Below are 12,698 nucleotides of genomic sequence, written 5' to 3' on the forward strand. Positions count from 1 at the left end.
ACATGTAGCAACTTGAGAAAATACGTGAGATGCACAGGATGATGCCAAGTTCTTGGAGAGAACGCTGAGGCTTAGAAAAGCTGGAAAACAGCCTATGGTGTCCATAGACTTGCTGCTCCAAACTCCCTTTGAGTGAATCTGCTGCAGGGGCCCAGTGGGTGGCAGCTCCCAGCCCCTGTGCCCTCAAATCTACATATGGGTGACTCCTAGCCAAGGACTCAGCTTGGCAGCAAAACTAGAGCCAGGCCACTTATACCCAACACTCTTCTAAGAGGTGACCTTTGCTCACAGCTTCCCCATCATCATTCACAGTGTGGGTCCCGTTTCAGCAGAAGGATCTTCCCATCAGCCCCTGCTCCCTCTACCTTTGTCTCCCACAGGAACAATACATCTCTTGCACATCTAATCCCATCTTGACATCAGCATCCCAGAAGATTGAACTGGCAAATGGCCTGAGGTTACACAGCCAGCAAGGGGTTGAGTGGGGGATTGAAAGCTTGGTCTTAAAGCCAGGCCACTTTGATCCCTGGGAAATGCTGCTTCTGTACATAAATCATAAAGGAATTTTGACACCTTGCTATTTATGTCTCCAAATCACATGAAAATGACAAACCTTGTTTTCCTACTGTTTTTTTCTTTCTGACATAATTAATATCTCTGTTCACCCCCTCCTCTCCAGAAGAGGTGCAACTTGTTAGCACAAGAACTCTCTAAAAGTACTCTCTAAAAATGATCTATCTGGCACTGAGTCTACTTAAAAGAATTATTTTTCTCTGACTATAGAATGCAGAGAAGAAAGGTGATTTATCACAGAAATAAATAGCAGCTTTGAAAAGAAGTATCAGTCTTATTTTTAGAACACCGTCAATTCTACACCAGAGCCGAGCTGATTGTTTCAGCCTCAGAGCAGCACATGTCACGTGTGCCTTCCAGCTGTGGGGAGGGAATGCACTTGGGCAGTCAGGCTCTGTGTCCTGGGCAGGCCAGCAACCCCTTCCAAAAAAGTGGTAGCATCACCTCATTGGGGACAGGATGCATGGTGTCATGCTGGCTGGCCTGCTCTGGGGTAGAATTGCAATCCAGTTCTGAGTTGGTGTGGGGCAGGAAAATTAAAAAATACCTGGGCTTCACCAGCTCCTGGGGAATCGTGAATTGCAAGTGGCTGGTGGGACTGTCCCCAAACCTGAAGGCTCCGGGACTGGTTGGGGCCTGCGGAGGTGGTAGGCAAGACTGGGCCTCTCGCCACATCTCCATGCTCCTTGGGGAGGCCACTGGTGTGTCCTGTAATGGCTGCAAGGAAGAGAAGTAAAAACTTAGGACAGCTAATTATCAGGGGAAAGAGTAAAGAATACTTATCTTGCCAAGTGCCTTGTTCACTTTTTACTTTGATCCTAGGTGATGAATTCAACAGAGATGAATCCATCCTTGGGGAGGATGCATGTTCTTCGCATCCGACACAAGTCTGGTCTTTTTCCTGACAGCTGCCGTGCCTGGACCCAGTGGGTATGCAGAGCCCCTCCCCACCTTAGAGCTGTGGAATAATCATAGTGTCCCTTGAGAGAGAGCCAGCATTTCTCCAGCAGCAGGAGACCTGCAGACATGGCAGTAGGACATGGAGCCGCCAACCTGCCACCTCTTCTGGAGCCATTCACTTGGGTTTTTGCAGCAGGGCAGTGCAAAAACAGAGCAGGAACCAGAAGGTGTGTGTCCGGTAGGGCGGGGGACGGGGGTGGGAGGGGGAGGACCACAGCCTGTCTCCACTTTAATCAGAATTGACCCATTCACAGATGTGTGTCATGAGCTAGATGATGCATTAAGCTTTTGAACCGAACAAAGTTTTAAAGCTGAAAAAGGACTGCAATAAATTTTAAGTAGGACTTGAAAAATCGTTGTAGAAACTGAGACTCTCCGGCCGTTCTCCCTTTTTTCCAGCCAGGCACAGCCCAGAGTTTGACTCCCCCAAGACTCAGAGCTACACTGGGATCTCTTATTTGTCAAAGTGAGGGGCAGGGGGTTGCTTGCCAGGGATTGGTTGAGGGACAAACACGTAACCTTCCTCTAGGCCAATAAACGTGGAGGGGAAGGAGGGGGCAGGGCCTCTGAGAAAAAGTTCTTCACTAATAAAGCAGAGCTGACCTGTGGATCTGGTGCGGGGCATCATCCGGTGACTACATGAAGCCCCGGGCTACGCAGGATGGAGCTGAGGTGAGCTGAGACGGGCCTGGCCTCAAGCCCTACCTCCTCCAAACTGTCCATGATGTGACTTTATGGATCTTAATGTTTAAGCCATTTTACACTGGAGTTAATGGCTGAAGACTTCCCAACAAATTTAAATTCCTCCAAGATCAGGTTTTCTTCTTGGACCCGATCCTGGATAGGGTGCTCAGAATGGAAACCTGATACCAGTTGTTTAAAACGTCTTGTGCTTACACATTGCTGGGTGGAGATGCGCAATCATGCCCACCAGAAAGTTAAACGAATTGCTTAAAACCACTCCAAATCCAGGCAAACCTGGATCCTAGTGGAGCTTCTTGTCTGGGACTCATAGCAATGGGGCCTCACTCCCTCCCTGAAAAATTCTTTGTGTATCAAGAGCAGTAACATCAAGATGAACGGTTTTCATAAATACCTTTTGCCACCAACTCTTCCTTCTCATAATGGCACTCCCCTCTTTCAAGGCACCCAGGCCCTCCTACGCCTTGGCCATCACAGATACCCACCTCCCTTGCCTTTTCCCCGAGCTTAGTTTCCATGTCCTGCTTCATCTCTACGGCACAATATCAACTCTTTTTTTTTCAGTCCTAGTTCCTCTGCCCTGAACATCAGGCTTCTGACTCTATTGCCTGGACCGTTGAAGTAGTTAGCCAGTTTGACTCCTTGTCTCTAGAACATTCCCTCACCAAACCATGCCACAGGCTACTGCCACTGTATTAATCTCTAAACATGACTTAAAGCAGTCCCTTCAATGGCTTCATGCTGACTAAAGAAAAAATCAAGTTACATCAGGCCATCTTATGCCTGATGTGGCTCAAACGTGGAATTCTGAGCTTACCTCCTTCATTTTCCTTTCTCCACCCAATTTCCCTTATTCACCAAGCTTTCCAAGCCTATAGAGGCCACAGGATGTGGTCTTAAGAGAACATTCCTTGAGATCTACAGCCCTAAGTTTGAATTCTAAGACTACCATTTACTGACTGGGTGCTCTTGGGCAAGCTGTTATTATTATTTTTTTTAACCTGAGACTCAGTTTCCTGACCTGTAGAATTGGTATTTTTTTCTGCTCTCAGAGGCATATGATGAGAACTGAAAGAGACAGTACGCAGACTAGTGAAGATCAAAGGGAATGTATAGGAGGTGTCTTGTACCTGAGTAGCACTCACATCCTGCCTGCCAACCACGGGCTTCCGCTCACGCAGCAGCAACATTCACTTGTCTAAATCCAACCCATACTCCAGACTCAGTTCCTGCCACCTCAGGTCTGTTGCATGTTTTGTCCCCTTCACTTAGGTTATCAGTGTGTATAATAATCACAGCTGATGCTTACCATGTGCCAGGCACTTTTCTACATGTTTTGTGTTTATTACCTCTTGTAACTCTCACAACACCACCATGAGATATTACTTTATATATCGGCATTTATGTTACAGGAAATAGACTCACAGAGTGGTTAAATGGTCATTCAAGGTCACATACCTTGAGAGAGCCTGATGCAAACCTAGTAAGTCTGACCCCAAAGTAGTCCTTAACCACAAAGCTTTGTTGCTTTCTTTCCGTTATTGAGCTTTTTGAGGCAGAATTAATGTCTTATTCCACCTAATCTGGGGGCTCGCACAGAACAGGGCACAATTAAAGACACACTCTGTTCACTGGCGGCTCCCACATCCATAGCTCTAGCACCTCCCGCCTCCACCATCAGCTGATGCCCACTCAGAGACACTTGACAGCCCCCCACCCGCCTGCCAGCTTTCTCCCTGCAGGCGCCTGTCACTCAATATAAATCACACTCCACTCAGCCTCTTCCTCTAAATACTTGTCCTTTTCCTATCTCCATGAATGGCATCTCCATCCATCCAATAATCTGAACTAGATGCCTCAGAATTACATTAACTCTTGCCTCTCCCTTGCCACCCACATTCAATTATTATCTGGGTCCTGTTCATTGTATCTTCTAAATAGCTTTGAATCCATTTCCTTCTCTCCATCTCTACCATCGCTGTATTAACTTAGTCCCTCAGTAACTTTCAGCCTTACAAGGAAAAAAGTGAATATATGATTTCATTCCTGATGGAGCAGTCCTAAAGATATTCCTCTCATAACAGTAAAATGACTAGCCTCTATGAACTATATTTCTCCTTAATAGCATAAAACATTTCTTATTATGTGCTATCAATTCAACTCATCTAAATCACTGTGCAGCAGGGAAATATTGGCAGACAAGTGGCATCGGGTTGACATTAAGTGAAAAGTGTGTTGAACAGAGGCACATTGCTCTTAAGAGAACACAGGCTGTGGGATGAGGCTATCTGGTTTTGAATTCCAACTCCACCTTCTGTCTGTGGGAGCTTGGGAAAACTACTTACCTTTCTAGAGTGCAGCATCTTTTTCTGTAACCTGTGGCTAGTAATATACCTGCTTGGTACTATTACTTTAGTATGGCGATATAGAAGTGTAGAATAATACTTCCCTCACAAGGTTACTTGCAGATTTAGTAAGAAAATCCACTTCAAGAGCTTAGCGTAATGCCTGGCACATAGGAGGTGCTCAGTGTTATCCATTAATCGTTTTAATTGTAACCTCCAGACATGGGGAGGTTAGCCTGTTGACCTCAGGCACAGCGAGGAATTAAGTCCTAATCCTGTGTCCAATTTATTACAATGCTTCTGCTCTTCCAAATAAGACATTTTACTTCCTTTCAGCCTCTTAGTGCTGCACATTAGAACCACCTGTAAACTTTATAAACTCCTGCCTCTGGACCCACCTCAAGAGCATCTGACCTAATTGGGTGGCATGCACTTGAGCATTAGGATTTTAAAAGCTCCCCAGATGTTTCTCATGTGCAGCCAAGGTCAAACCACGCTGATGTTGGCAAAGCCTGGGTGTGTGTATACATGCTGTCCTAGGAGGCGGGGTGGAGAGGTGTCTGTGGGGAGGGGAAAGGGGCATGACTCCTATACTCTAGAGAAACTCATTGTATCTGTTGGAGATGCAACAGAAGTGCCAAAAGAGTAAGGCATCATCTACAGAACTTGAGAGACCTAAGATTCAATTTGTTCCGTCTGTAAAAATTGCCAAATTTTCACCAAGATACAAAAGAAAAGTGAGAGGGGAAACCTTGTTTACATTTTGGTATAATCCAACTGTTGCTGACCCATCAATCCCACATCCTAGAGGCACTGACCACCAAGGGATCAGGCAATCTACACTCCTTCTGCTCCCACCCCCTCCCCAACATCTCAAACGAGGTAGGATTCGCGTCTCAGAATCCCCTGGGGAGAAGCAAAAGCCAGTGTAGGGTATACTCACCTGGTTGATATTGAAAGTGTGGGATTTGTTAAGCCTTGTAGAACCTCTAAGCAACATTAGGAAAGGTGGTTTGTTTAAACTGCAGCCTCCCAGGGACACATCTCTCTTGAAAGTTTTACTGGCCAAGTCCAGGACTGCAGGACTCTTTGATGGCCTGGAACGAGGGCAGAAAAGAAAACCACTGTCCAACTCTGAAATCTCAAGGAAGATACACTGGCAGAGAGAGCTTGGTTTAAAACTATACATTCCTACTGTCATAGTTTCTCCGTGAACTTTCATCTCTTACAGGTACATTATATCTACAGGAGACACCAAGCTCACAGAGGATGAGGATGTGCTGTTACCCACTTCTGCATTCCCTAAAATGCCCAGCCCTGTGCCTTGAGAAACTTCACTGACTTGAATGGTTAGGGCTGGGGTGAAGCCAGGGTAATGACAGTGCTCTCTTTGGAAAAAGTGTCATCTAGAAATATGAAAATGAACTCTGCAGAGAGGAGAAAAGTGGGCACCGATGATCTAGAACGATGGTGAACGTCAGGAAACCTGAGAGGTGAGTTTGCAGAATGGTTGATCTTGCTGCACTTGAGTAGGAGAGTCTCACAGATAAATCTGCTTATCTCTTGACTGTTGTCTGAGCCTTGATAGACAGCAGGAGCCCTCCAAGCTCCCAACGGGTTGTTTGAACTTCCTGACCAGCCCTGGGCCCTTCTCCTGCCCTGGCGAGGGTTTTGCCTTTTATCTAAAAATGACCATTTTGAATCAAAAGAAAAGAATATCTAAACATTTGCATGCAAATACCAGATTCCTCTCTCTGAAAAGTCATGGCCAGGTTCAACACGGTGGTGATTTGATTTCCCAACAGTGTTGGCTCCTGCAAGTTCTCAGCCCCGAAAACAGGGGAGAGCTGATGAAATCAAACTGCACGATCTTGATGAAAATGAAGTCAAACTTCAGTATGAAAAACTTTCAGGGCCATAATCTGAAAGTTAACTTTCATTGGACCTTTCTCAAGGTTATGTGCCAAAGCTGGGCCCAGGCGGCTGTTTGTTGGAGGTGGTTTGTTTCTAATGTGTGTATCTTGTCTAAGAAGGTGTTCAACAGCTGGTGGAATGAGACCCTCATGCAGCACATGGTGACAAATCCAACTCCACTACTAGAGCAAGGAGATGCCCTCTCTATAGGCAGGCCACTCTCATCAGCCACACACACAGAAAAAGGCACGCACCTCTGGATGAAAACGTTGCTGATACAACCCTCAAACTGGCTCCCACCCAGATACAGGGGATGCTGGGAACCTGACAAGTCTTGTAGCCTTTGGTTGCTTTTCAGAGTCTGGTCATCAATGAGAAGCCGCAGTCTGGAAGAGGAGGAAGGCACAACAAGAGTGAGAAATGCAGGAAGGAAAGTTCCTCACCACAAGGCTAACTTACGGTCTTCGATTCAGACTCAGTATCTTTAACCTCAAGTAACTTGTTAAACTAGATTTATTTTTAAAAGGCACTAAAATTTTTTTCCTGTTCTTCATTTATTATTTTTTATTGTGTTTTTATTGAAGTATTCTATACATACAGAAAGTGTACATATTCTGTGTACAGCTCAGTGAATTTTTTGCAATGTGAATACACCAGCGACACCAGCACCCAGATGAAAGAAGCAGAATTGACCAGTGCCCAGGAACCCTGCCTTGTGCTTCCTTTTTCCCCTTCAAGAGTATAACCCCCAAATCCTGAATTCTGATAAAAGAAATTAATTTTGCCTGGTTTTTAATTTTATATAAATTAAATCATAGGAGATGAATTCTTTTATGTGCGACCTGTCACATAGCAGTACACTGCCAGGTTTGTCCCTGTCCTTGGAGATCTACAGTTGTAGAACTTTTATGCTTATTACTCTGGTTTCATTCCTACATTGTGAATATACCACAATCTGTTTATCCATCCACCTTTTGACTGATTTATTTTTTTTTAATGAATAAATTCATACAGAACCAGGAAGAAGGCTAAGACTTACTAGTAAAATAGTGTCAGCATCAAGGACACATACTTCACAAAAAAGATACTAGAAAATTCCATTAAACTAAATAAAAGTCTTAGAGTTCTGGCAAAAGGGCCATTCCACTCACCCAGAGTTGTCACCTATTACAGACACATAATGCAGTTCACCGTCCATGTACGTCTGTGGAGATCTAATCATTAGGCTGTTATCTCTGGTGTTCAGTTCAATACGACCATCCTCCAGGGTGACTTGCAGGCTATGTTTCTGAAACCACCACAGAATATACCCATCAGTGTCATTAATTTCCACTTAAAGATCATGACTGTATCAGTACTGAAGTTATGATCAACACTACGGCTAAGACAGCCAGGATGTTTTGATCCTAATGTTTTGACTTCATTATTTCAATGTAAAGATTATTTTTGTGTATTTGATTCTGTGTGTATGAATATAAAAGCCTTCTGCAGATTATTTACACCGATGAAGCTGTCAAAAGCATCTTACAGACCCACGTCCATAAACCTACTTCTCCATCAATTATAGAAAACAGTTACACCATTTCTAAATTTTGCTAGTTTTACTTTCAGTCTGCTGAAATTATTTTCATCAGGGTCAATTCTTCTCTTGAATCATTTTTGTGAGGAAGTCTTAATTTACCCTCCCCCCCCCATATATGATTATAACAATGATATCTTCTTTAGTCATGACTTCTATTTTCTGGTCATAATTTCTAGGAAGTTCAATTTTCTAATGTCAAACTCTGCAGATCTAAATTTTGGCAGGTTGATTCAATTCTGTCAATTCTTAATTTAAAAATATGTGTAGTTTCTTCAGCTGTCATTTTAATTTTGTTGATTTTTTTCTCCTAGCAAGTACAAATTTTGCAGTTTTTAACAAGATGTGATCATTCAGTGAGCTTTTAGTCTAAGACAATTTTTACAGTGTGTGGTTGTGGCCACTATCAGTTTTATTTTGATTTTTTTTTAATTTTTTTTTTAATTTTTATTTATTTATGATAGTCACACAGAGAGAAAGAGAGAGAGGCAGAGACACAGGCAGAGGGAGAAGCAGGCTCCATGCACCGGGAGCCTGACATGGGATTCGATCCCGGGTCTCCAGGATCGCGCCCTGGGCCAAAGGCAGGCGCCAAACCACTGCGCCACCCAGGGATCCCTATTTTGATTTTTTTCAATTGGCAATATTCATTACGGATTGAATAAAGGAATGTCAATTTATATGTATGTCTTAGCTAACCCATTATGAAGTTGAGGGTGGTGTTTCTAGGATATTTCTAGGATCCCTCCAGTGTCTAGGATTGACCCCCTCTTTTGCTAAGTCAACTCTTCTGCCAGCTTTTGACCATTTTGCACATTATGTACTCAGTGTCCCTACCCTTGGCAGAGAAAACAAGCATTGGGTGTCAAAAGAGCTAGGTCAAAACATCCTACTTTGATGGAAAGCACACTCTGGTAATCAAAATGCTGGCACATAGCTTCTCTAGGGGGTAGTTTAAAAAAAAAATCTCTAAAGGCTGATGAACAAATATCTATCAAGAGAGATTAGGTCTTCTAATATGACATAGCCATGGAGTCAGCTACCATTCTTTATTTCAACAAATACTAGATGTCTGTTGTGCTGACAATCCTGAAGAAACAAATCCAAGAATGTCAGCATTCTACTTCTACTTCTGTTGTAAAATCCCCCTCATTCCACAAGAGGATTTCTTTTTTTTAATTTTTAAAAAATTTTTAAAAAAGATTTTTATTTACTTATTCATGAGAGACAGAGAGAGAGAGAGAGAAAGGCAGAGGCACAGAGCAGAGAGAGAAGCAGGCTCCATGCAGGGAGCCCGACGTGGGACTCGATCCCAGGACTCCAGGATCACACCCTGGGCCGAAGGCAGGCGTTAAACCGCTGAGCCACCCAGGGATACCCCACAAGGGGATTTCTAAACATTAGTTGACCTCTACACCTATGTAACCACACTAGTGAAATCCTATGAAGCCATAGAGGGTACCTCCTTGTTGCTCTGTTGTACATGAACAAAGAACCTTATTTTCTCTCATTCCCCAGATGTAAAGATTGTCCAACCAGCTGCTGCTGCAAGAAAGGAATCTGAAGAGCTATCTTTTGTGGAATCAAAAAGGAACAGTAGGGATACTTTTGGATTTTTTTTCTTAGATCTAAAACTTTAGGCTACATTGTCACTTATAACAGTTATAATTCACCTTAGCTCATGAAATTAACCCAAGACTGAAAATGAGTCCCTGAATACATACAAATTCAACTCTGTAAACTATAAGGTATTTTCTAAGCCTCATTTCTTTTAGGACATGCCCCAGGATGAAGAGTAACCTCAATGGCTGAAACATGCAATATCATCAACTATGTGATGATGGATAAAATGCCCAACTACTTTGCCTTCAAAAATCTCTCTATTGTTTTTGACATCAAACTTTGAATCAGGTTTAAGTCATGTTCAGTATTGCAATATTTCATACCTGGGACTGGAGATTGAATAATATGCCACTGGGTTGAAAGGTCTGAAACCCAAAGGACGCCTGGAATTCACTGGGCAAAGGGAGATCCAAACCGGTGAACCTCAACTGTCCATCCCTGGAGAATGAGGCAGATCGCACGAGCTAAAATGCAAACAAGGAATAAATTACTGGCATTGAAATCATCTGATGGCTGAAATCCGGTATCTTCTCTTGGATCACTTCACCTGAGCTGGTTAATGTGTTTTACATTGGCTCAGGAAGAAGCATAGTGTGCTTTTTCTGCATGATAATTTACCAGTCACCTGAGTTTTTGTATGTAGAGTTGGTATTCCTTTTTTTCCTACAAATATGCAAACCTGAAGAGGTTCTGTGTCTTGCAAAAAGGTGAGAAGTAGAAATAACCAGTTCACTCTAATACCAAGTGCTACCAGAAAAACTCAAAAGTTGATTTGTAAATGAATACCAAAGTACCAAAGACAGGTTGGTTGAGGAGCCGTACTTCTCTGCAAGGCTTTGAATTCTTACCTTCCAGTCCTCTGAGCATTTTTTTGTGACTCCCACAGTGTCATTCAGCCTCACAACACCGGTAGTTTTCTTCAGATTTTTCATGCAGCCTCGGAAAGCCGGTGTAGAAATGTTAAATCTGATTTGGGGCACAAAATAGGAAGAGGTGAATCAGACCAGCCTTGGCTAAGAACTGGAGCTGAAACTCTCTTCACTGTTACTTTTCACCCATAAACCAGTATGTATTTTATGAATATCTGTTCTCATGGGATTTCTATAGCACTACTTATATTGTGAAGCTGAGAAAATCGACTTCCTTTGTCTGTGATTCAGCATTCTCACTTTTAAAAGGGAACATAATAGTGTTGACAGAAGAGTGGCCAGTGTCCTCAAAAAGTTCAGGGATAGGGATCCCTGGGTGGCGCAGCGGTTTAGCGCCTGCCTTTGGCCCAGGGCACGATCCTGGAGACCCAGGATCGAATCCCACATCGGGCTCCCGGTGCATGGAGCCTGCTTCTGCCTCTGCCTATGTCTCTGCCTCTCTCTCTCTCTCTCTCTGTGTGTGTGTGACTATCATGAATAAATAAATAAAATCTTAAAAAAAAAAAGTTCAGGGATAGAGAATGTATGCTATCTTGAATAACTCCCCACCCTCCTTCCAGAGTCATAATAATATGTGGTGAATAGGAAGCCTATCAACAAATTAATATACCGGGGATCCCTGGGTGGCTCAGCGGTTTAGCACCTGCCTTTGGCCCAGGGCGCGATCCTGGAGTCCCGGGATCGAGTCCCACGTCAGGCTCACAGCATGGAGCCTGCTTCTCCCTCCTCCTGTGTCTCTGCCTCTCTCTATGTCTATCATAAATAAATAAATAAATAACTCTTAAAAAAACAAATTAATATATCATAAATATTTGATTAATAAAAAATAATTTATTAGATTCAAGAATGTTCTAGAAAACTCTTTGCTAAAAAAAAAAAAAGAAAACTCTTTGCTATTTATTTTCCTGTCCACTTTTAAGTTAGTTACTATTAACTCAGTAGAAACAAACGGTTATAACTTGGTTCTAGTCAGTGATGAAAAATGTGGTGTGGCATTTTTTCAATGCCAGGCGGGAATGATGGAAAGCATTGTGAGGGTCAAACAAGTTAATGCACAGGAATTACTTGGCACTGTGCCTGGCCTGCAGTTGTGAATGCTCAGGAGTTGTTTCTGAGAGACGAGACAGTGCTGCCCCAGATCTGAGGGCTCCTGCACCCCGGCTGCCTGGGTTCAAGCCCTGTCTCTGCTACTGGAGCTGGTGACGACTCCACTATTCTGTGACTGTTTCCTCATTTCTACCATGGGAATGTGTTAATTTGTTTCATAGAGTTGTCCTGAATTTAAATGAGTTAATATGTGTAACATACTCAAAACGGTGCCTGGTACAGAGTTAGGACTTCATGGGAGATGGTGGGGGTTAGTAACTCTCTCATTATGAGTAGTCATTATAATGAGAGCAATTTCTTTCTACAGCAGCTCTGCCTTTGCAGCTAACTTGGCATTCTGCCTCCCACCTTTTTCTTTCTTTCTTTTTTTTTTTTTTTTGGCATTTCTGCTTTGATTTAACTTTTGGATCTGTCTGGAGCTGACTTCACATAAAACATTAACACAGATGAACTGGCTGGAGTCTAGGCAAATATTTGTGTTTCTTAAACAAATGATGTGCGAAGAAAAACACAAAGCTGATTTCCTTATAAGTCCCTAAGGCAGCTCACCTTTCTAAATGGAAAGGTATCTGCATTCATTTTTATTCAAATCATTATAAATAGTTGAGCTACATATAATATACATAAAATTAAATTTCATTAGAAGGAAAAGGAAGAAATGGATCCTCACTGGATCCTCAAGCTCATTGCAGCTTGAGCTTAATTATTTTATAAAGGTGGCTTTTTGCCTCAGAAAAGAAGGAAAGTTTGTATTAATTCCTGGAGCTTGTCTATTTACACTATTTTAAAATCCATTCTCTCTTGGGTTTCCACATGGTTCAGACCCATCACCATTCCTTGATGTCCTTTCCATATAGTACAGGTCGAAGGAAGAAGGTAGCAGAAAAGCAGAAGGGGGGGGGGGGAAGGCAGCTGGCAGATATGGAGCAACTATTCTCTGTAAGGCACAGTTATTCTAGCCTCACC

General features: G+C 43.0%; 1 protein-coding gene across 2 annotated transcripts in view; it reads right to left on the reverse strand.

Moving 5' to 3' along the window:
* LAMA3 (laminin subunit alpha 3) overlaps positions 1-12,698 on the reverse strand; it is a 245,708-nt gene that overhangs the window by 14,196 nt on the left and 218,814 nt on the right. For both annotated transcript variants that reach the window (XM_055324044.1, XM_055324045.1), the window contains 6 exons: positions 10,545-10,662; positions 10,020-10,160; positions 7,646-7,782; positions 6,749-6,880; positions 5,524-5,677; positions 1,121-1,290 (listed from right to left, as the gene is read on the reverse strand). In XM_055324044.1, coding sequence (XP_055180019.1) covers positions 1,121-1,290; positions 5,524-5,677; positions 6,749-6,880; positions 7,646-7,782; positions 10,020-10,160; positions 10,545-10,662 — 852 coding nt within the window. The remainder of the gene's footprint in view (positions 1-1,120; positions 1,291-5,523; positions 5,678-6,748; positions 6,881-7,645; positions 7,783-10,019; positions 10,161-10,544; positions 10,663-12,698) is intronic.

The sequence above is a fragment of the Nyctereutes procyonoides genome, unplaced genomic scaffold (genome assembly GCF_905146905.1).
Source record: "Nyctereutes procyonoides isolate TBG_1078 unplaced genomic scaffold, NYPRO_anot_genome, whole genome shotgun sequence".
Taxonomy (NCBI): domain Eukaryota; kingdom Metazoa; phylum Chordata; class Mammalia; order Carnivora; family Canidae; genus Nyctereutes; species Nyctereutes procyonoides.